Source organism: Manis pentadactyla, chromosome 4, assembly GCF_030020395.1.
Source record: "Manis pentadactyla isolate mManPen7 chromosome 4, mManPen7.hap1, whole genome shotgun sequence".
NCBI lineage: Eukaryota > Metazoa > Chordata > Mammalia > Pholidota > Manidae > Manis > Manis pentadactyla.
The window spans coordinates 156,028,014-156,048,567 of record NC_080022.1 but is presented as its reverse complement, the minus strand read 5'-3'; the positions used below and the strand labels follow the sequence as shown (position 1 = coordinate 156,048,567).

At 55.5% G+C, this 20,554-nt stretch overlaps 1 protein-coding gene and 1 long non-coding RNA gene across 7 annotated transcripts in view; one reads left to right on the top strand and one right to left on the bottom strand.

Moving 5' to 3' along the window:
- Positions 1-19,019, bottom strand: part of TBX4 (T-box transcription factor 4) — a 29,936-nt gene extending 10,917 nt beyond the window's left edge. Inside the window, exons 1-5 of one of the 6 annotated variants that reach the window (XM_036911120.2) lie at positions 18,924-19,019; positions 14,222-14,410; positions 13,269-13,363; positions 5,102-5,221; positions 3,606-3,753 (exon numbers count right to left, since the gene is read on the bottom strand). In XM_036911120.2, coding sequence (XP_036767015.2) covers positions 3,606-3,753; positions 5,102-5,221; positions 13,269-13,363; positions 14,222-14,407 — 549 coding nt within the window. In that variant the 5' untranslated portion in view covers positions 14,408-14,410; positions 18,924-19,019. Of the gene's footprint in view, positions 1-3,605; positions 3,754-5,101; positions 5,222-8,302; positions 8,591-8,640; positions 8,777-13,268; positions 13,364-14,221; positions 14,411-14,610; positions 14,640-18,150; positions 18,367-18,923 lie in introns of those variants that run through there. The other 5 variants (XM_036911121.2, XM_036911118.2, XM_036911119.2 and 2 more) reach the window with 5 other exon arrangements.
- Positions 8,902-13,441, top strand: LOC118925342 (uncharacterized). Its single transcript, XR_005030013.2, has 3 exons — positions 8,902-9,039; positions 12,714-12,822; positions 13,368-13,441. It is a non-coding gene; the product is annotated as an uncharacterized LOC118925342 (long non-coding RNA).
- Positions 19,020-20,554: the final 1,535 nt, after the last annotated feature.

Below are 20,554 nucleotides of genomic sequence, written 5' to 3'. Positions count from 1 at the left end.
TACAAAGCCAGGTGTGAAAAATGTTTATAGTATGCTACCTTTTGTGTGTAAAAGAAGGGATTTGAGGCTCTGTATTCTTTTGTATATGTCCAAAGACTCACCAAAAAGAAATCAGTACCGGTGGTTACCTGTGATGGGGGTTGGGAAAAACTGAGTGGATGGGGAACCAGTGGAGGGAGATGTTTTTAATTAATTCATTGATTTATTCTTAAACCATGTAAAGACATTGTAGATGTTTGGGTTGATTGATTCTTAAACCACATGGATGTATTTCCTGTTCAAAAACAAATTAGATAAGTATGAGTTATAACTGTGGGAAGTACTGGGACAGAAAGGTGCATGGTGCTCTGAGAGCGCATAATGGGGACCTTGAACTGTTACCCTGAAGAAGTGGCATTTAAGCTTGGATCCCACAGCTCAGGAGAAACTAAAGGGGTGAAGAGGCACATGGCGAGAGGAGGAAGCAGCACAGAGAGGGCCATGCACACGCTTTGCAGTCAAGGCGCTGCCGCCCACAGCCCCATCCTGGGGCTGACTCAGCCTCTGGAGTGGTTAGACTCACTGTGTCAGAAATCATGAGCTGGCCCTCCTCCTCTGCAATCCGGAAGTCCTGGGCCACAAGAGGTGGTGAAGGCCATCCCCCTTCTCATGCAGACACACTCACACAGACATGCCCCCCTGCAGCCATTACCCCCGTCTCCAGATCAGGAGAAAAGACCCACGTGCTGGCAAGCTTGGCAGGATTTAGGCCCCACCCCAGGGAGACGCCTCCTCAACTTTCTGAAGCAACCTCTCTCTCCATCGCATGGTCAAATGCCACAGGACCCCGCTGGGGTGGGAGAAGAGCAGCAAGTAGGAGGGGATGATGGGCAGGCAGCCTCTGTAGCCAGGAGAACAGAAGTAGAGCTCAACTGGGGCCATGGCGTGGCAGCCACGTCCTGCCCCGCCACCCCCGTGCTCCCTGACCCTGCAGCCTGCCCATTCTCTGGCCTTGAGCTTCCTCCCAGAAGCCAGTAGTCATACCATGAACCTACCACTCAAGAACAGAGGGCTTTCCTGGACTCACAGCAAAATCCCACAAGGAGTTTTCTAGCCAGACTCCAGTCCTATCTTTTGGGAACATGTGGCCACATTGTCTGAGGGGTTCCTGTTCCAAGGCCCCACCTGCTGTGTAGGACAGGCTGATGACTCAAGCCTTCACCTGGATCCTGAACCTTTCTGGGAGAAGGCTGCTGAAGTCCCAGAGGTACTGTGAGACCCAAGGGGAAAGTCCAAAGTCCATTTAGCCAAGAAAGTACCTTGAGGTCTGGAAGCTTTTAGGGAAAATTCAAAGTGTGGAGGTGAGTTGTGCAGAAGGAAGGGTTTGTTTGGGGCAAGTGCACAGCACAAGGTGGCTCCTTCCCAGCCTCCTGGACCGAGAAGCCAAGAAAGGTGACCAGGAGGGCTCACAGCTCCCATCAACGCAGGCCGAGGAGCAGAAAGCCGAGGTTCACATGGGCTGCTTTGCCCTGGGGTGTCTAGCAGTTAGCTCACCCTTGCCTACATGCTCAAGGCTGCTTCCTCTCCAGCAACGCTCCAAATAGCTGAAGCTAAGACAGCTCAAGCCCTGGGTTTAGAAAGATAGGAGAAGCCAAAAGAGCACTGGACAAGGAGCCCGAAGGCATGGGTCCAAAGCTCCTTTCCCCCCAGCTCCTGAAACAATCGCCTCACCTCCCTGGGCCCTCCGCTCCACAGTGGGTGTCATAACCAATGAACTGCATGCGCTGAGTAAATGTGGGGATGGGGGAAAGGAAGATGCTCAGCATCCCAACCCTCCAGGAAGAAAGCTGAGTTAACATGGGGAATATCCCTATTGCCGAGGGCAAGCATGGCAAGCGTAGCTAGGGCCAGCCCAACATCACGAGCCCATCAAGCAGCCCCACTGGCCCAGACTCAAGACTATGCAGGGTCACTGCAAACTCCTATGGGCCCCAGCAGAGCCACCAAAGAGGCAAGTCAGGCTGGGACTTGCTGAGCTATGAAACTAGGTCTCTCCTCCATTTCCTAAAGAGCCCAGATCTTCAGCCACTTGACTCCCTCCCCTGCCACTTTCTGCAGGGTCTCCGGGAAGTGGACGAATCCTCTGAGGCACCCCTGCAGCTGGGAACATGACAGCAAGCTGTGCATCCAAAATTCTTGCCAGAGGTCTGATCCCTGGCCCCTCTGGCCGCTACTCAAAGACCCAGCTTCTGCCAAGTTCTGTGCTCACCCCAGTGGTCTGCCCCCTGGGGTCTGCATGTGGGGGCATTTGTGGACAGACACATGCCTGCCAGCTAGGATCCCCACCTGCTGCCCCAGAGGCCCCCAAGCAGAGCAGGCCAGGTACGAGCCAACTGGGAGCAGGGCCTTGGCCAGGATAGAGCTCAGGAAGACCTTGAGTCCTCTCTGCCCCTCAGCTAAAGGCCCTGTGCTCTGGGAGGTGGGGCCTTGGCTGACTCTTCCCACTGGGTTGGTGGCTTGTCTCTCCCCAGCAAGAGGCTAGCGCTGCGTGAGAAGTGCCACTGTGCACCCCTGCATCTCTGGCACCCATGCAACAGCATCTGCCTGCCCCGCATGGGAGACCCTGTGCTACTTTCCGGTTACATACCAACCCATCAGAAAGGAAGCATTGCTGGCATTTTCTATGAGGAACTATGATACACAGAATTCTGATTTGCATGCTGCCCCCAGAAATAGAACTGAGGTGTAGAAGATGCCACAGCTGCACTGCATCCCACTCCAGCTCCCACCTCCCACCATCCACACACTGCATTACATCTGTAGCCCAGGCATCTGCCCCACGCAGCCTCTCCTGCGCCCACACTGCCTCTCCTGCCCACACGCTCTGCCCCAGCCCACCCTGCACCTTCCCTGCTGGATAATACCAGGTCCCCAAGCTTCTGTTTGCCACACACTTGAGCTAAAAATTTCCACGTAGAACACGTATTGTGGGTCTGCCAGGGCTACATGAGGAAGGAATGAGCTTCAGCAGCCTGGGTGGGGTGTGAGCAGCAGCATCCGTGGAGCTTCAGAATCTGTCCTGCGAGAGCCAGGACCCAGGCAGGGCCCAGCCCAAGCTGACATGGGAGCCAGAGCCGGTCCCTCCCTCCCAGAGGGCAGGCGCTCCAGGCTGGCAGCGGCACCGCCACCGCCAAAGAGAGGCTTCAGACCTGTCTGTGACTCTCCTAAGGAAAGTTTGCTTGTCTTATGCTCCAGCAAGTCCAGCTCCAGGGAGATCTGATCCACCATCAAGGTCACTGTCAGAGTTGCCAATTTTTTAGAGCCTCCTATGTGCAAGGTGCTTCATGTGTATTGTCTTATTTAATTCTCACAACCATGAAAGGTACATATAGTCATCTCCATTTTCTAGAAAAGGAAACCAAGGCTAAAAAAGGCTAAGAAACTTGCTCCAAGTTACTCAGTGCTAGGGGACGGTTGTACAGCCGTGGGACTAAGCCAGCCCTTCCACAAACTGGCCTGGCAAAAATCAAAGCCTGGAGCTGGATCCCAGGAGCAGATTCTCCAGATTCCAACCCCCAGTGCCGTCTCAGGACACACCCTCAAAGCCATGCAGTCCCCAGTCTTACGTGGCCAAAGGGGTCCAGGTGGTTGTTTGTCAGCTTGAGCTTCTGGAAGGACACCAGCTGCCGCATCCAGTGGGCGCCAGTGGCAGGAGAATCCGGGTGGACGTAGAGCCTTCCTGGCATGGCGGGCTCAGCCTTCCCTGCCACCATCCTGCCAACAGAGCAGATTGAGCCACAGCACCTGGTTGCCCTGGGGGCTGGGGAAGCTGAGATCCTCTGTGCCCTGGGAGGAAACAATTGCCCCTAGTCCTATCACATTCTCAACTAGGACTTTGCAGAGAGGAGTGAGGAGCAGAGGAGAGAGTGCTGAGGAGGGGGTAGCAATTCTGAATCTCTTTTATTTTACTGCAGTGGAAACACAAATTGTGATTATTTCCTTGAAGGAATGGGGCTAGTCACAAATATATTGTGGGGAGAGGTAGGTACCTCTGTGTATGTATCATATTAACAACTGTATTTACTTCTTTTTTATATTGAAGTATACAATAAAATGCACACATTCTAGTATGCAGCTTGATGAATTTTGACATGATTATACGCATGTGCATAAATCTTTTTGGATTAGTGATATATTTATAATTTTAAATTGTCATGAATTATATTATTTGAAGGGAGCTTCTCAGAGGACGCAGACAACTTTCAAGTTGCTTGCCCCCCAAAGAAATTAAATAATACCAGTCCCCTCAGCCAGGGCCAGCCTTGAGTGCTAATCCAGCCCAAAGAAAGAAGAAATGGAAGCATGGCCTTTGGCCCTGGCCACCGAATCCAGCCTCCTCGGCCCCATCTCCGCTGGCCCTCCTACCCCCCCACCTCAGAGCCCACGTCCTGGCCTGCTCCAGACCGATTCAATCCCTCTCTCTCCTTGACTGTTGTCCTGGGCTCTGGGGCAGACAGGGTTCTGAGGAGGTGGCTCAGGAAAAGTAGCCCAGCATTTATTTACTGAGCCCCAGCTTGCCCTTCAACCCACCTGTTCCCTCTAGCCTCCTGTCAAAGAGTCCGTCCCCCACTGCCGGGCAGCCCACTCACTCTGGGTGGTGGACACACAGCTTAAGACAGAGGGCTCTGTGGCAGCCAGAGGAAGTGAACGGAGAAACTTGGCAGAGACACCTCGGACCAGGCAACTGGGCCCTAACGCTTAGATAGGGAAGCCCCCCAGGAACGCAGCTCCCACCCTCCCCGTGCAGCACTGCCGGAGCCTGAATCTGCCCAGCGTTGCTGGCTGTGTGTCAGCCCCCAGCACAGGCACCAGTGCTGTTTGTCCACGGCTGTGGGGAAGAGCACAGACCCTTGAAACTCAGCAAACGCCCAAACACTGCAGCTCATTTCAGCCCCAGCCACAGTCCCACCTGCAGCAGGTGTGCAGACACTGCAGGACAATTCCAAGGCTGCAGACGGGACTTCCTGGTGAGTCCTGGGCAGACCATCAGGTGGACACAGGCATGGTGCATTGGAAGAGGGGTTGAGGGAAGGCAGGTGGTGTGCGGGTCCCAGGTTCTTACCATTTGTTATCACAGAACTTGTAGCGGTGGTCATCTGCAGGGATGATGTCTATCAGCAGGATGTACTTGGTCTTGGGGTTCATGCCTGTGACTTTCACCTTGTAGCTGGGGAACATCCTCCTGGGGGAAGCCAAGGGGTAAGGCGGAGGCGTGGATGGAGTCCCAGGAGAGATGGCATACTGGGCGGTGGGGGTGCGGGCAGAAGGCCTTAAGAGGCACTGTTGCTTTAGCAGGAGGTCTCAGCACCGGTCAGAGCTGTGTGACCTTGTGTCAGTCACTTCCCTCTCTGGCCTAGGCCTTCCCCTACACAAATGGAGGGCTGCACTAGCCTTTCTCTTTCAGCTCCTGAAGCTGTTAGTCTGTGTGCTTAGAAAGGCAGTGCGTGGTTTCCCAAATTCAATTCCACCTCCCCCACAGTCCCCTGAGAGCTTGGCCTAGTGGCTCGGAGTAGCATAGAGACCCTGGTCAGGAACATGAGTGAGGACTTTGACCCCAACCTGGGTACTTTAATTTCCCTCTTGTCCTTCACCAGTCCATACACAACTGAAGTTCTGGGTTGCCATTATAGGGGACCAGAGCAGAAGACCTGGAAGTCCCTGTCAGCTGCTTCCATAATCAGTGAGATGTCTCCTCTGGGTCGTGTGACTGTGGAGACTCTCGGGCCTCAGACCTACTTGGAGGAAAGGTCTTTGGATTCCTGTGGTGTGTTGAGCAGGGGTGTTTTATCCCTGTGAAGGCCTCACCGGGCCTCTGCACACTAACTGGGTATCAGGGGAAGCGAGTCCAGGAGCCTCATGGAGAATAGCATGGATTCTAGAACCAACCTGCTGTGGCTGACAGCCCAGCCCACCACTGACAAACTTGCTGGGATTTCTCTGTGCCTTGGTTTCCTTATCTCTAACATGGGGATGTGACTCCCTGTCTCATAGGTTGCCGTGTGGATTAAATGAGTCCATTTAGGACTATTACCACTGACCCTGCTGCAATTCCCCTGCCCCAAACCACTGGTTGTGACCTGCATGTATGACAATGGATTCACCAGAAGACAAAGTTTTCTGGTTGCTGCAGCTCATGCTGAGAATATCCAGGACCCTGAGGCTCAGAGCACATTCCAGAGGAGGGCTTCCCCAGGCCCTGCAGCACACATGCAGCACACACACCAGGGCAGCAGCAGGCACGTACCTGCAGGGGCACAGCTCCCCAGCTGGTCACCAGGCCCACGCACCAGGGCAGCAGCAGGCACGTACCTGCAGGGGCACAGCTCCCCAGCTGGTCACCAGGCCCTGAACGGGACTTCTGGGGGCTGGGGCTGGACAGCACTTCCTCACCGTCCTCCGCAGACCCTCCCACCCCATCCTGACTGGTCTCCCGCAGAGGTGTTCCCCAAAAGAGAGAGGCAGAATCCATACCTAACTGAAGCCTCTAAGGGTATTGGGAACCGAATCCCCTGAGCTGGGACAGGGCCCAGTCAATCCACTTTAGGAAAACTGTCCAGTGGTCCTCTGCCTCTCACCAAGCCGAGAGGACCCCCAAGAGAAACTATCCTAGATGCCTCAAACAAATTATTGGAGTCCCCCATTTTGTCATCAGGGTTACCAGCTTACCTGGACAGGACAGGGCTTCCAGAAGGGATGGAGGTCTCTACAAGCCACCAGACCCTACAGCAAGCCCGAAACAGGACCCTGAGGTGGAGGGTTCAACTCCACCCCCAGCCCAGCCCCAGCCCAGCCCCAGTCGGTGAGCCCATGACAGCACCGCAGTGGCTGGGGGGTGGGAGGTGTGTGGCCTAGAGTCTGTGGAAGTGTGTGTGGCAGAGAACATGTGCCTGAGCACACGGTGGAGTGCACATGCGTGCATGCCTGGCTGGAGGAGGGAAGTTCTAGCTGCAAGTCTAGGGACTTATAAACCGTGTGGAAGAATTTGTCTCAGATGTCAACTGAAAGCATTTTCAAATGTCCACCCCACCCCCTCTCCAGGAGTGAGGGCAGTGAGAGGGCTCAGGAACCCAGTCCTGCCTGCTGCTTACCAGCCCCCTGCCCCGCCTTGGGGCACAGCTGGAGCCCTCACCACCCTTTCCTGGCCCAGCCTCTTCCCTGGTGGGCCTAAAGCTGAAAAGCTGAAGAGGGGGACGGCAGCAGCTGCCTCACAAGCCCCCTCCCAAGGGAAGGCCTAGAAACCTGTCCCCTCCAGGCCACCATTTTGTAACTGCTCCATAAACCTCCACAAAATGGGGCAGCCCTGGCTGTGCTCGGCCTGACCAGGCACCGGTGCCCTGCACTTAGCCTGCTTCTCCTGTAATCACTCCAGGTGGCAAAGGCAGAGGGCACACACGTCTTTTCCCCAGGCCAGTGTCCACAAAGGGGGCTGGGAGAAAACGGCTGGCTGCCACTTCACCAGTCCTCATAACCCAGGCTGGCGGTAAAGGGCCCTCCGTTCCCCTTCTCCTATTCCCTACCGCGCTGGGTCAGCTGCTCAGCAGGCCGGGCTGACATTGACTAAGTGCTCTGTAGGCCTGTAAGAAGCCTATGCTCAGCACCCCAAGGCAGGGAGCTGGTGTCCTATGACTGGGTCTCTCCTAGAAGCTGACCGACACCGGATTTCTGACTGATAACAGCCTAAGGGAGGTTTTGTGGACTTGGGGCCCAGAAGATACCTCCTGGCTTCTGTCTCCCCCGCCCACCAACTCCCCTCTTCCCAGTGCCCTAGGGTCTTAGCAGCAGAAGCAAGAAAGGAGTGCAGGACTCCTAGTCTGAACGCGGAGGTCTGAAGCCGCAGCTCCAGGCTGGAGCTCAGTGACCTCCGATTGCCTTCATGGAAACATATACCTGGGTCTCTGTCAGGGTCCAGTTGGGAGACTGCCTCTGGGCTGTGGAGAACACACCCCATGGGGATCTGCTCCACCATCATTTCCCCACCTAGGGGTCTCCACGGGGGCCACGGGGCAAGGGGGCAAGGCGGAGTGCGACTGACGTCGGAGCGCGCTCCTCCCACCCCGTCGGCCCCCAGCCCAGCTGAGAGCACCTGCCCTTGGCCCGGAGGGGCCTAACACGGGAGCGCGGGGGCCTCCCCAGGTCGCCGGGCTGGGCTTGGGGCTGTGCCTTCCTCTGGGCTCACCCTGCGCGGTCAAGCTCCCCCTACTGACACAGAGACCCGACGGGGTGAGACGTCAATTGCTCCTGTGATTTAGGGCGCAGAACGTACCTGGAAACCAACACCTATGGGGGAAGTGAACGTCCCAGAGGGTCGGGAGAGGGCCAAGAAGGGAGCGGATGACTCTGGGCCGCCGGATGCTCCTCAGCGCCGCCACCAGCGCCGGCCGGGCCTGAGTCCGGGTCTCGCGTCGCGGCCTCCCCCTGGCCGCCCCTCCGCCCGGCGCCCGCGCCTCCTCCCCGCTCCCCGCACCCGCGGAAGCGGCCCCGCCGCGGGAATAAACAAGCCGCCTGCCCCGCCGGCCCGCGAGGAGATGAAAGCCCGGCGTTCTCCTCTGATCATGCCCCGGCTCTGGAGGGCTGCGGGGCTGGAGCCTTTATCTACTTAACTCGGAAATGGCTTTGGAATGAGCTGCTAGGATAAGCGTCCTTGGACGTCTCTCCGTGTGGGAGGCTTGCGGGGCGCGGGGCAAGGGTCTCGGGGCATTTTGATTTTGGCAACAACTCAGCTGCTGAGAGCGGACTCGCAAGCTACAGCTGGGCTGGGAGGGCCACGGGGCTCCCGGCTCCCGGGCCAGAGCCGTTGCCAAATTCAAGGCGCTGACCTACTCGCCCCGCACCAAGCCCTCCCGGGGCCCAGGGAATAGCAGGCCCAGGGCAGCCGCCAGATTCTCCGCCCCGGGCCGGGCCCCCTACCACCGCAGCCCGACTTACTCGGGGGTCCCAGGAATCCCAGGAGCAGCCATATGTGCCTTTCCTTAAGTGTGGGCGCAAAACCAAATCGAAGAGGTAACAAGTCTGGAGAGAGGTTTCGAAGGGGGGGAGTGGAGGCGACTGGGGGGCACAAAAAAGGAATTCTGGGGGCCAAAAATGTTCTGTTTCTTTTTCTGGGTAGTGGCTACACGGGTGTGTTCGTTCTGTGACAATCTATAGAGCTGTACAATCAAGATTTGTTCATTTTTCGGCAGAAATGTTCCATTTCAATAAAATGGACATTAAAATCACACACACACACACACACACACACACACACACACACACACACACACACACACACAGGCTGTGGAGCCCAGATCAAGGCAGGCTGCAGGCAAAGGGTAGGATCCACAGAAAACCCCACCCATCTTTCTATTCCTTAGTGTCTGGGGGTCTTAGGAAGAATTCCAGGTATGTTGGGAGGGGGCCGGGTGGCAACTGACAAGGCGGAGTGTGGCAGCATGGAAGGGGGGGTGGCCGCTCCTGCCGCCTGTACTGAGACCACTCCTTTTGTAGCCAAATGATTTCTAAGAGCAATGACAAAGCTACATGATTTATTTCCACTTTTCTCACACACATGCACGTGCACACACACTCAGAGTTTTCTAATTCACTCAAAGCATTTTTTAAGAAATATTTTCCCTGAGATAGGGGGCAGGAATGAGGGTGTGTAGAATGGATGCTGTTTTGGAAGGTCAGTTGTTTCTCTTAGATTTTTTTTAAAGACACTTCCTTCTGATAGACTTTTGCTTTCAGAAAATACTTTAGAAAGAGATCAAAGCGCTCTCTCCCCAACCCACTTTCCCAGTGTCTTCAATCCTTACTTCTCTTATCACCCACGCCACTGGGCTCTGACGCTCTGTATACAGAATGAGGGCAATTGGCTTTGAAGCCCTGGATTAAGCCCGGCCAAATCCTTGCCTCAGAATAACAAACAATACAGGTTCAACAGGAGTTCTCATCGGTAGTTCATTTTTCAAGCGCAAATTCACTGTCACTAACACAAGCAACATTGAACTCAACAGGCTATGAAGGCTGATAGTGGAGATTTATCTGGTGGCAAAGCCATGACCTAGGAGTAGAGCAGTCAGACGGTTAGGAAATTTTCATTTGGGGGAGGTTTATATTTAAATTTTTGTGGAGCTAACTTTTATCTGTGTTTGGGAGAAAATGCAGTTTCTCACATGTATCAAGCTCGGCAGGGATGTTGAGGAGGCAGAGAGAAGGGTCTGCTCTCTGCAATTAACAGCATAAGGCCTCTGGAGGCAGGGCCCTGAGAAATACAGAGACTGGCTGGGGAGGACTTGGCCTCATTTACACCTGACATCAGGGGTTCCTGAGCATTCAAAAATTGTTCTCCCGCTGCGGTTGGCATTTTATTCACCAGATGAAATTGTTTGAGAATTCAAAGTCACTATCCAATGAGGGGGGCTGTTCCCTGCTTTGGCCGTCAGACCTTCGGGCGCTTAGTGCAAGAAACTTATGACCCTAGGCTTGAGAACATTCTGGCTTCCTTCTCCAGGGCCATCCCCTCCCTCAGTCAGACAGTAATTCTCATGCCCCTAAACAGCAAGGGTCTCTGGGGCAAATCAACAGCCCCACATTGAACGCTGGTAAATAAGCATCAAGGGAATTTCTCAAAGTTGGGGTTTTGTTCTGGGGGTGCCTTGGCCTGGCAGCTGCCTAACCCTACTTCTGCCTAAAAGAACCAAGTGCCTTGCTTTCTCTGGGGTTGGGTTTATGTTCTCTCAGTTCTCCTCCAGCTCTAGCCATTGGAGAATCTATGATTCAAGGTTCAGGAGAAGGGTCCAGGCCATCTGCTGGGAAATGGAAGTGTCCCAGGAAGGGTGCCGGTAAAGACACAAAGCAGAGAAAAGAGAAAGATGCTGGACAGGATGCTGACGAACCACAGCCCAAGCAAAGGGAGCTGCCTCCTAAGGCTGCCCCTGGACAGGAGAGGGGTGGGGGGCCCAGGATCAGAGCAGTGAATGTGGTCTTTGAGGCCAGTGGCAGCTGTGCAGGAGGAAAGGGGGTCTGCGAAAACCATACGGGAGAGGGGATGAGTCTAGTGACTTTCTCAAGGACTAGACCTCGTGCAAGGATAACTTTCTGTCAGAGAAATGAAAGACTGTGATGAATCGGTAATTGGTCAACATCATCACAGCCATTTTAAATTGTTATCATCATTCCAAGGCCCACCACTAAGCCTTCACTAGGATCAGGCACAAGCATCTGCCTGAAGCAGGACACTTCTAGAAGTGTGTGTGTGTGTGTATGTGTGTGTGTGTGCTGGGGGGAGGTAGGAGGAGGACCTACATAGATGCAGAAAAACCCACTGAGAAGAATTACAGATGCCTTTTGTTTAAAATGGCAAAGGCCAGGCATGCCCCCAAGAATATGCTGGCCATTTATTTTCAAGAGACAAGGCTATTTCTGCTGCCTAAAAATGGAAATTCTGGATCTTTCTCTTTCTTCTTTCCTTCCTTCCACCCCAGCAGTCACGAGAAATAAATCCTCCCTCTTCATACATGTAATCCACTCAACAATTTACCAAGCACTGCTCACAGGATCCCGGGTTTGGGTCTCATAATAACTGAAACAGGAAGGGTGGCAGGTAGGTCTACAATCACCAGCTCTATTTTGCCCGACACCACTGGGCCACAGGAAGTTCAGTGACTTGCCCAAGTACACTCAGAAAGAGGCAGGGCTTGTAACACCTACCCCCGTCTCTCAGCGACCACTCCTGTGCCATCCTCTGTCAGGCCCCCCAATGCATCCTTCTTCACCACCCCAACATGCAGCAAACTCAGGCCCTGATATCTCCCTGTGCCCTCCCCAGTGGAGGCCCTAAGTGGCCATTCCACCTCTCTGACTTGTCATGAGGATAACCAATTGCACACACACCCATGCACAACAAAACAAAGGAGACTTTGCCAGGCCTGCCAGGGAGGAGACAGAAGGACTATAGCAACCCTGCGCTGCGCCCAGCAACATCCCTCCAACCCCGCCTTTTGGTTCTTTTGAGTAGCCCAGCATTCCCTAAGCAGTTAAGTGGAATTCTTTATAAAGTAGAAGAAAAATGCTGAGAGAATGCCAGACATTTCTAATTATGATTACTAGTATTATTAGCTAACATATATTGTGTGCTTACATGTGCCCAAAGCTGTGCTAAGTGCTTTCTGCACAACTTTATGAAAAAGGACCTATTATCTTAGGTGGACATGAGGAGAGAGCGGAGACCCTGAAGTCTGGCCTGAGGGACGCGCGGATGGAAGTAGCTGCGCTGGAACTGGGAGGCTGGCGGTCTGCTTCCCCATCCCTAGCCCTTGATACTTCACCACTTTATTCCTCAGAAAAATCAATTATGGGCTCCCAACCAAGCAAAGGGACATTTTCCCACCTAACCTGTCTCCTCACCACCACCACCATCCACCAACTGTGAGTAGGTGGGGGCGGAGGCCTGGGGAAGCAGGTTCCTGAACCAGAAGCTCGCAGCTTCCTGTCTGCAGCGATCTCCCTCCGCCGGACAACCGCTCTCCTTGCCAGGCCTGCTAAGCCAGCCGCGCAGCCCCGGCCAAGCTCCCGGTCCTGCCTGGCTCTGCGCCTTCCTCTCCCCCCCACCCCGCCCCCACGGCCCCCGGTTCTCTCCCACAGACACCAGCGCATTTTAAAGATGTTTCCACTTTATAAATCATTCTCTTTGGCAGAGCCAGTCGAGAGCTGCTCCCTGACACACACACACACAGGGCCCAGAGGTGCCTTCCCCTTGGCCGAAGAGGAGGCTGGCAACAGAGGAGCAGCACCGTGGACTGAAAAGTTTGGGGTTCGCGGTAATCCGGAAAAGGGAAATGGGAAAATATGGTCCTGTCCCCTTCCTCCACATGTTGAAGGGCATCTCCGGGTCCCCAATCAATGCAATCTTGAGGAACTCGGCAGGTTCCCAAAAGGTGGAAGACAAAGCAGTCCCCCAGGGGGCCAAACCCTCAGTTGCAGGGACCTCCGGCGTCGCGATCCTTATTTGCATTTATTTGCATAGTGTTGCCCCTCCCCTCCTTCCATCCCTGCTTCTCCCTCGCGCGGGGAGCCCGCTGTGGGCTTCAGCAGCGCAGTCTGAGCCATAGCAGGAGTGGCGGCGGGGACTCCCGTCGCTCCCCCGTCCCCCTCCTACCATGCTGGAGACCTAGAAGACTGCTAGGGGAGCCCCTGGGGATCCTCATTGCTCCCACCCTTCATCGCCCCCAAGTAAACCTCCCAGCGCTGACCTGCCCGCCTTGGTGATGATCATCTCGGTTCCCGCCTCGTGGAACTTCTTCCAGAGCTCCTTCTCATGCAGGCCCACCTTGATGTTCTCGATCGTCTAGGGATGGGAAGGAGGACGACTTACGTTGGCCTGGCCCGCGGCCCCACGTGGAGGCCTCAGAAAGGAGAATACAGACCCGAGGAACTATGCAGAGCCCTACCGTTGCCGGGGACCCACGCCTGAAGATTTCATTTCACAAAATTATCCTGTACCATTGAAGAATTTTAAAAATTTAATGGCTGAAACCCCTCCTTCGGAACTGTACCTATAGTTGGGCCCTCGGAGACACATAAACTGACCGTGCCAGGGTAGATGACACATTCCCACACAAGCATAAACACTCCACGTGGCCCGACATAGCCACAGGCTTGCAGGCAGACACACCGACCAGGAGCGGCACACACACCCTGGGCCAGATGAGCGCACCCGGAGACACTGCAGGACCACATGGACCAAGGGAGTCCACAGAAGGATTCTGTCCATTGTGACCATCAGGTTATCCCCGTGATCCACTTGGTGACTTCCCCGCGCTCTGAGCTCCGTGGGGGCTCCCGCTCGCACGGCCTGGTCTGTTCTTTATGCTCCGTCCCAGGATTTAAGCACCCTCCCCTCTGCCCCATGCCTCGGGGTCGTCGGAGCTGGACAGTTGGTCTGAGCTCGCTCCACTGCCCTAAGGGTCTCCTCCCCCGCCTGTCCTAGAGTAGCCCCGAGGGCTCGAAGAGGAGGAGGGAGGAAAGGCAGAGAGAGCGAGCCCTGCCCCGGGGATCTGGAACAAGTAGATAGTCCAGGATGCAGCCAGAGCCCCCAGGAAGGAGGCCTGCCGTCCGCGGGGTGGACTGACAGACAGAGGCGGCCCTGCAGATAGACTGATGCCCGACCTGTACCCGACAGCCGAAGCGGCCCTACCTGCCCTACCTGCTCTGCGATTGCAGTGGCTGCGACGTCGGCGCCGGAGCCCGGGGGGCTGCCGAGAGCGGCCCCGCTGAGGCCTGGCGCAGCCAGCGCGGGTTCGGGGGCGTTGGTGGCGCTGGCCTCGGCGAGCGGGGGGCCCGGGGCCCGGAAGGCCTCCTCACTCTCCGACAGGCCCTTATCCTGCAGCATCTCCTGTGGGCACACACACCGAGTCACATGCCCAGATCCATCCACACTCGCCAGAAGCCCCGCAGCCCTCTGGAGGCGAGCTGGGGGCCTGGGGGCCTAGCGGGGAGGCCACCCCGGTGCACGTGGACCCCGCCCCCTCCTGAGCTGGGGCACGGCGAATATGTGGAGGATGGACACTCCCCTCCTCCCTCTGGGTTCTGGACCTGGGAGGGTCTGCGTGCAGATTCCGGTCTGCCTGTCCCTGGGTGTGCGGCTGTGTGATGAGCAGGTCTGGGGAAGGACCGCCCTCTCAGCGTTGCCCCAGCTGCACCCCCAATCCCTCCCTCCTGCTGGGCTCCAGTGGAGCTTGAGGTCTTTGGGGTCTTTTCCCGCTGTTGCCTAATACCTAGGATCCAGGCTCACTCTTGACCTCAGGCAGGAAGGAGAGGAGAGCCAGGCCAGGAGGGCAGAGCTGGGCCTCTGGGACGACTCCACACCTGCAGAAGGTGCCTAGGGCTGGGCCGCCCATCAGACCACTGCCCACCCATCTGCCCTCACCCACTCCCTCTGACAGCAGTCAGGTAGAGACTTCGCAAGCCAAAGGCTTTCACTCCTGCACATTCCCACTACATAGACACCCAGTATGTCACCCACATACGCATACACATCCTCACATCCAGACATGGCGCCTTCACACAGCTTCCTAGTCACCCAAACAGCCACACTCTCCTAGGCAGCTCTGATTCAGGCCCTGGACCCCACCAGGGGCCTCCTCAGCCTTGCCCTCACATTCACACTTGCTGGCTCCAAAGGGTTCTGTTTTGGGGCAAAGGACCCAGACCCTCACCAGCTAAGGACCAGGCTGGTTGGGTGGGTCCAGTTCACAGGTACAGCCTAGTCCTGCCACAGGACACAGTTATCCTTCCCCAAGGGTCTGGGACTATTTCACCGACCTTCCCAAGTGCCTGCTCCCTTCTAGAAGCTGGTCCTGAGATATCAGGATGAGACCTCAGCCTGCAAAGACCTGCCTGGCCTGCCTGTGTCCTGGGTGCAAGCCTGCACCGCCTCTGCTTCTCCTTCCCACCTCCCTGCTTTCTCCCTTCTTCTGGATCTAGGCAAGTTTCAGTGGTGTTCCATATGTCTGGTTCCCTGCTTGTGACAGAACCTTCCCCCTTTTTCCTTCCACCTTTCTATTCTCACCTGGAGCTCCCTGGGCATACCAAAGCCCAGGCCCCTCACCCATCCTTTCCACTGGCCTCCCCATCCTGGAGCCTAGACCTCAGCTCCCAGGGCCTCACAAAGTAAACAAGCCAAGTGCAACCGAGGATATAAAAAGGGGCTGGGGCCAGCTGGGGCTGGGAAAAGCCCATAAAGATAAGGCGGACAGTCCCACCGGTCCTCGGGGCCACAGGCATCAGGGAGCAAGTCTCACCGGGCATGGCCAGGGACAGCAGCCGCCTTGGGTCACGTGTAGGTTAAGGGCCAAGAGACCCCGGCAAGGGAGAGCAGCTGTGCAATCTGGCCCAAGTTGCTTGTTCCGAATATATATGGGGTCAGCCGGGATGGGTGCCCGTGATGAGCTGGTCTCAGGTGCGGCGGCCTGGAGCCAGGCAACGGCGTCGTGCGGCTCGCGCCCTGCGCTCCCAGTCCTGCGGGGTGCCGAGCACGTCTGCCGCCCGTGTCCACTGACACCGGTCCCGTCGCGCGGGCTCGGAATGTCCAGGGTTGAACCGTGTTCTCCTTCCCCTCCTCGAGGTTTGCCTCGTCCTTTTCTCTCGGCCACCGAGTCACATCCCGACATGGCCACAGCTCTCCCTCGCTGAAGCTCCCCGCTAACTTCCTTTCCTTCCCTCCCGGCTGCCCCCCCGCCCCGGGTCCCCGCAGACGCCGAGCCTTGGCGCCCTGGGCGGCCGGCTCCGCCGACCCGCCGGAGTCCGCGGCCTGAGCCCGAGGACCGCGCAGACCCCGCGGACCCCGCAGACCCCTGCGCGCCCGCCGCCGGCCGGCTGCGCGCCCTTTTCGCTCGGGTGCATCGCTTTCAGCCGCCTCGTTTTCTAATAGCATTTTTATTTTCACTCTAGATTACTGCTGATATTTTTCTCGTCCTGGGGGAACTGTTATTATTTTGTACCGTTTAAAATATTTTAATTATCTCCATTATCAGAGTAGTATTCTGGTCAGTTCGATAACTTTAAAATTATCCCGCCACACAAATTACTAGTATTTTCTCCTTTTAATACTGTGTGGTTGAAGTACTGTTTTGATTTGCTAATTCATCATTATTAAATACGTTGCTGCTTGATTCTCACTGCTCCATCATTCTAGGGCCTCCTGGCACATTAGTAACAGTACTACTACTATTTAATAATTACTAGATATAGTGTTCTGATAGTGTATCTGATAGATAGTTGTTTCTGTTTTTACTCTGTACCCCTAAAGTGTTCCATCGTTGCTCCTCAGTTTCTGTACTTTGTCACAGTTTCGGATAACTTGTTACGTACCATAACATGTATTATTTTTCTCAATATTCACGCTAATTTTATTCACATCCTTGTAATACTTATTTTACCACAGTTTTGTTAGGATTATTCCTAATACTCCACGTATTCTTCATGACATCGGTAGGATATCCCATTACTTTGTCATTATTTGTAATGTTGCGGACCTTAATTCTCTTAGTTGTTTTTCATCACATCATTACTTCTTGTTACTGCATCATAATTTGTAATATTGCTGTAGCTCTTAATTCTCTGATTATTTTTCATCACATTGGTACAATATTTATTATTACTCTACTATTAATTGATAATGTTGTTGGAACTATTAATGTCCTAGTCATAAATTGTCATATTACTTCTGCAATTCTTGTTACTGTCTATTTATATTACTATTGATCTTAAGATTTTGTGTAATATTTATTTTAATAACTCACCATAGTATTAATAATAAATTATAGTATCCTGTCAATACTATTCATATTTGTATTTCCTTTAATAGCATTTTTCATTGTTCACCTTTTTTCTACAGCTTTGTCATTTGTTGTACTATTACTATTTCTTATACTATTGCTATTTATTTTAATACCGTGTTCTTATCACATTGTCCCTATATTTGGAGTCACTTTAAAATATGTGATTACAATTTTCACTTGTTCCTGAAAGTGCCTATTATTTTACCGTTGTTTTAAAGTACCAGAACTATATTAGTTACGCCGCTTGGCCCTGCGTCCTTGGTAATTGCTCACATTCTGATAATTCTTGATCATCGATCATTATTTTTACATGATGCTCATTTGCTTAAATTTTGACAAGCCTGCTGCATCAAAGGCTCTAGAGTTCAGTGTTCTGATTACACGCATTTCTACATCGGTATTTGCCGCAAGTACCCGGGCCCTCTTCCTTGGCCGTTCTTATTCTGCAAACACCAATTTCAAGGCCACCGCTGTGCTTGTCGCGGCTTAACCTTGTTCCTTTGGCGCTGGCGCTGTAGTTTCTATGCCCTTGGGTCTCTAGACCCAGTTCGTCGGGTTACTCGGAAGAGAGGAGGGCTGGCTCCCCAAACGCTGGGAGTCAGGCCCAGGCGGCAGCCCGATCTGAGGCACTTGGCGCCGCCCTACTGCCGCCTTGACTATTTCCGAGGTCCTTACCCCAGTACCGTTATTCGCCCCCCTTCCAGCTCATCCTCCTCGACCCTGCAGTGGGCTCGGGGTGGCCCCTGTCCCACACGGCCGGCTCAGCCCCATCCCCTCCAGAACCCGCACTCACCCTAACTGCGCCGCCACATGCGGAGGCGCCTGCGGCCCGAGGTCCACTGCAGGCTCGGGTCCGAGGAGCACGGGACAGCCAGGGCTCCGACTCGGGGCCGCTGGGTCAGGGTCCCGCTGCCCGCCGCGCCCTCGGGGCCGGACACATCCCGTCTCTGGATCGGGCCCTTGATCTCCGAGGCTGCACTTGGGGCCTCAGCTCCCTCCTCCTCCTGCCTCCCTGCGGGGCCGCCGCCCCCCCACTCCCCGCTCTGACGTCGCCGCTGTCAATTAGACAGCGCCCGCCGCCCCCCGGAGAGGGGGGCTCAGGGTCCCCGTGCTCCACGGCCGCAGGACCCCAAGCCCCGAGCCGGCCGCCCGCGCCCCCACCACGCAGCCCGGTGCCTCCCGCCGTCCCAGCCGGGCTAGGAGCCCGCATGGTTTAGATTAGAGGGGCGGGAAGAGAGGGAGAGCGGACGGGCCGCGCCGCCCGGGTCCTACCCGAGGCTCGACCGGCAGGACGGCACACCCGGAGCGGCGACACGGCCCGCACCCTGGGCGCCCCGCGGCGGGGTCCGGCCGAAGCCGAGGCGCTCTTGCAGACAGTCGCCCTCCACCGAGCCGCAGGCCGCGGGCTCCCCGCCCGCGCACACACCCCCACCCGTGTCCTAGGCCCGCTCCCAGCAGAGCACGCACTGAATTCATTAGCCCACGTCCCCGGGGCGCGGGTGCACACACGCCCCTCAGCCCGCGATCCGTCTCCCGACCGTGCCCGCCTCACAGTCTCACACCTACACTCTCGGGCCCGCGCCCACGCTGCTGTCGGGCTCGGGGCACCGTCGCGACCGCCAGGGCACGGCCTTGTCTGGGAACGGCCCCTCTGCTCGCCGGCCCCTGCTTGTCCGGGCCCAGGGGGCAGCGGGCGCCGACCCGGCCTGGAGCCCTGGGAGTCGGCGGCGGAGGTCACGGGTGAGGGCAGGCCTTGAGCTCAGGCAGAGAGGAGGCCGGCGGCCGGGCCTGGAGTGCGGCAGCGGGGGAGTGTTGGGCCGGCCTCTGAATCGGAGCCCAGGCCCAGGCTCCAAGGTGCCAGGGCTTGGCAGAGCCTCCTGGGGAAACTGCTGCGGAGGACCAGGATTCTGCCAGCAGCTCCCCGAGATCCCAGATTGCTGACGAGGAAGCCCACAGTGCCTGTCCAGTCTAGGAAGGCAAGGCCACTCTGCTTGCTCAGCGCCAGCAGCATCTGTGCCTCACAAAGTGAGGGCCCCTCATCCGCTTAGACGCCTGCCCAGCCTCTGGCTCTCCACTCCCTCTGTCTTCACTTACCTCTATTCCCCTACATCCATCTGTTTCCTCCCCATAGGACCCTTCAGCTCCACAGACAGAAAAACCCATGTGGACCTCAGCCCATGCCCAAGCCTCAGAGCCTGTCACATGCCCAAAACACTGGGGCAAAGATAGGCCTGCCCACCCATTCCAAAGGCCCCAGATCTCAGTCAGTAGGATTCCCAGATTAGTCCCTGTTTCTCAGCATGGGGTGCATCCTCCCTCCACTGGTTTCCCCAACATTTCAATCAACCTCTGTTCCTTTCCAGATTCTGACCTCAAAATCAGATTTAAGGGAACTGGATGGGGAAATTCCTTCCCTGAAGGGGTCTTTCTCTTTTCTAATGCTAGGAAATAGAAAGCCAGTATCAATGCCTCCCCCACCCAGCTGCACTCAAAGGAGGAAGAAAAACACCAACTCAGAAAAGCCAGTTGCTGCTGTAAGGAACCTGTAACCCGGCTTCCCAAAGGGCCCATGACTCAAGATCCCACTACCCCATCTGCCCTTCACAGCTTGTCTCATGGAGTCCCAAACCAGGAAGGGGAATTAAGGCCTAAGAAGGGTGGAGAAACTGAATCCTCCCCCAGTCCTGCCTCCTCCTGGACTGGAGAAAGGGAAGGCCCTGGTATGTCAGGAGATGCCTAGGGAGTCATGTTTCCTGTATTAAGGAGAATTGGATGACATGCCCCAGCTTCTGCTCCCAAGCCCCCTCCCATGCCTTCTCTGACAGCGACAGCCTGTAGGGAAATACCTTGCAAATAAGTAGTGTACAGACTAGCCAACCAATGATGGTGTGGAATTGTGACCAGGGAGGGCAGTGAACCCCCAGGTACGACGGGAAGACTAGAGCTCGACCACACTCTGGAAAGAATTTGTTGACAGTCATTGGAGGAAGTCCACAGTGAGACCATCTATGTCTTTAAAGAGACTAGAGTGGAGACTTTCTATAAGTGCAAGGCTTTCTGGAGACTCATAGGAGATGGTCCAAGCCAGTATCAACTAGTTCATGATGACATGGAGAAATGAGATACGGAAGGGGTGGGCAAGGCTTGGCAATGAAAAGGAAAGAGCAAACCAGCCAACCAGAGAGATAGGGAGGCCA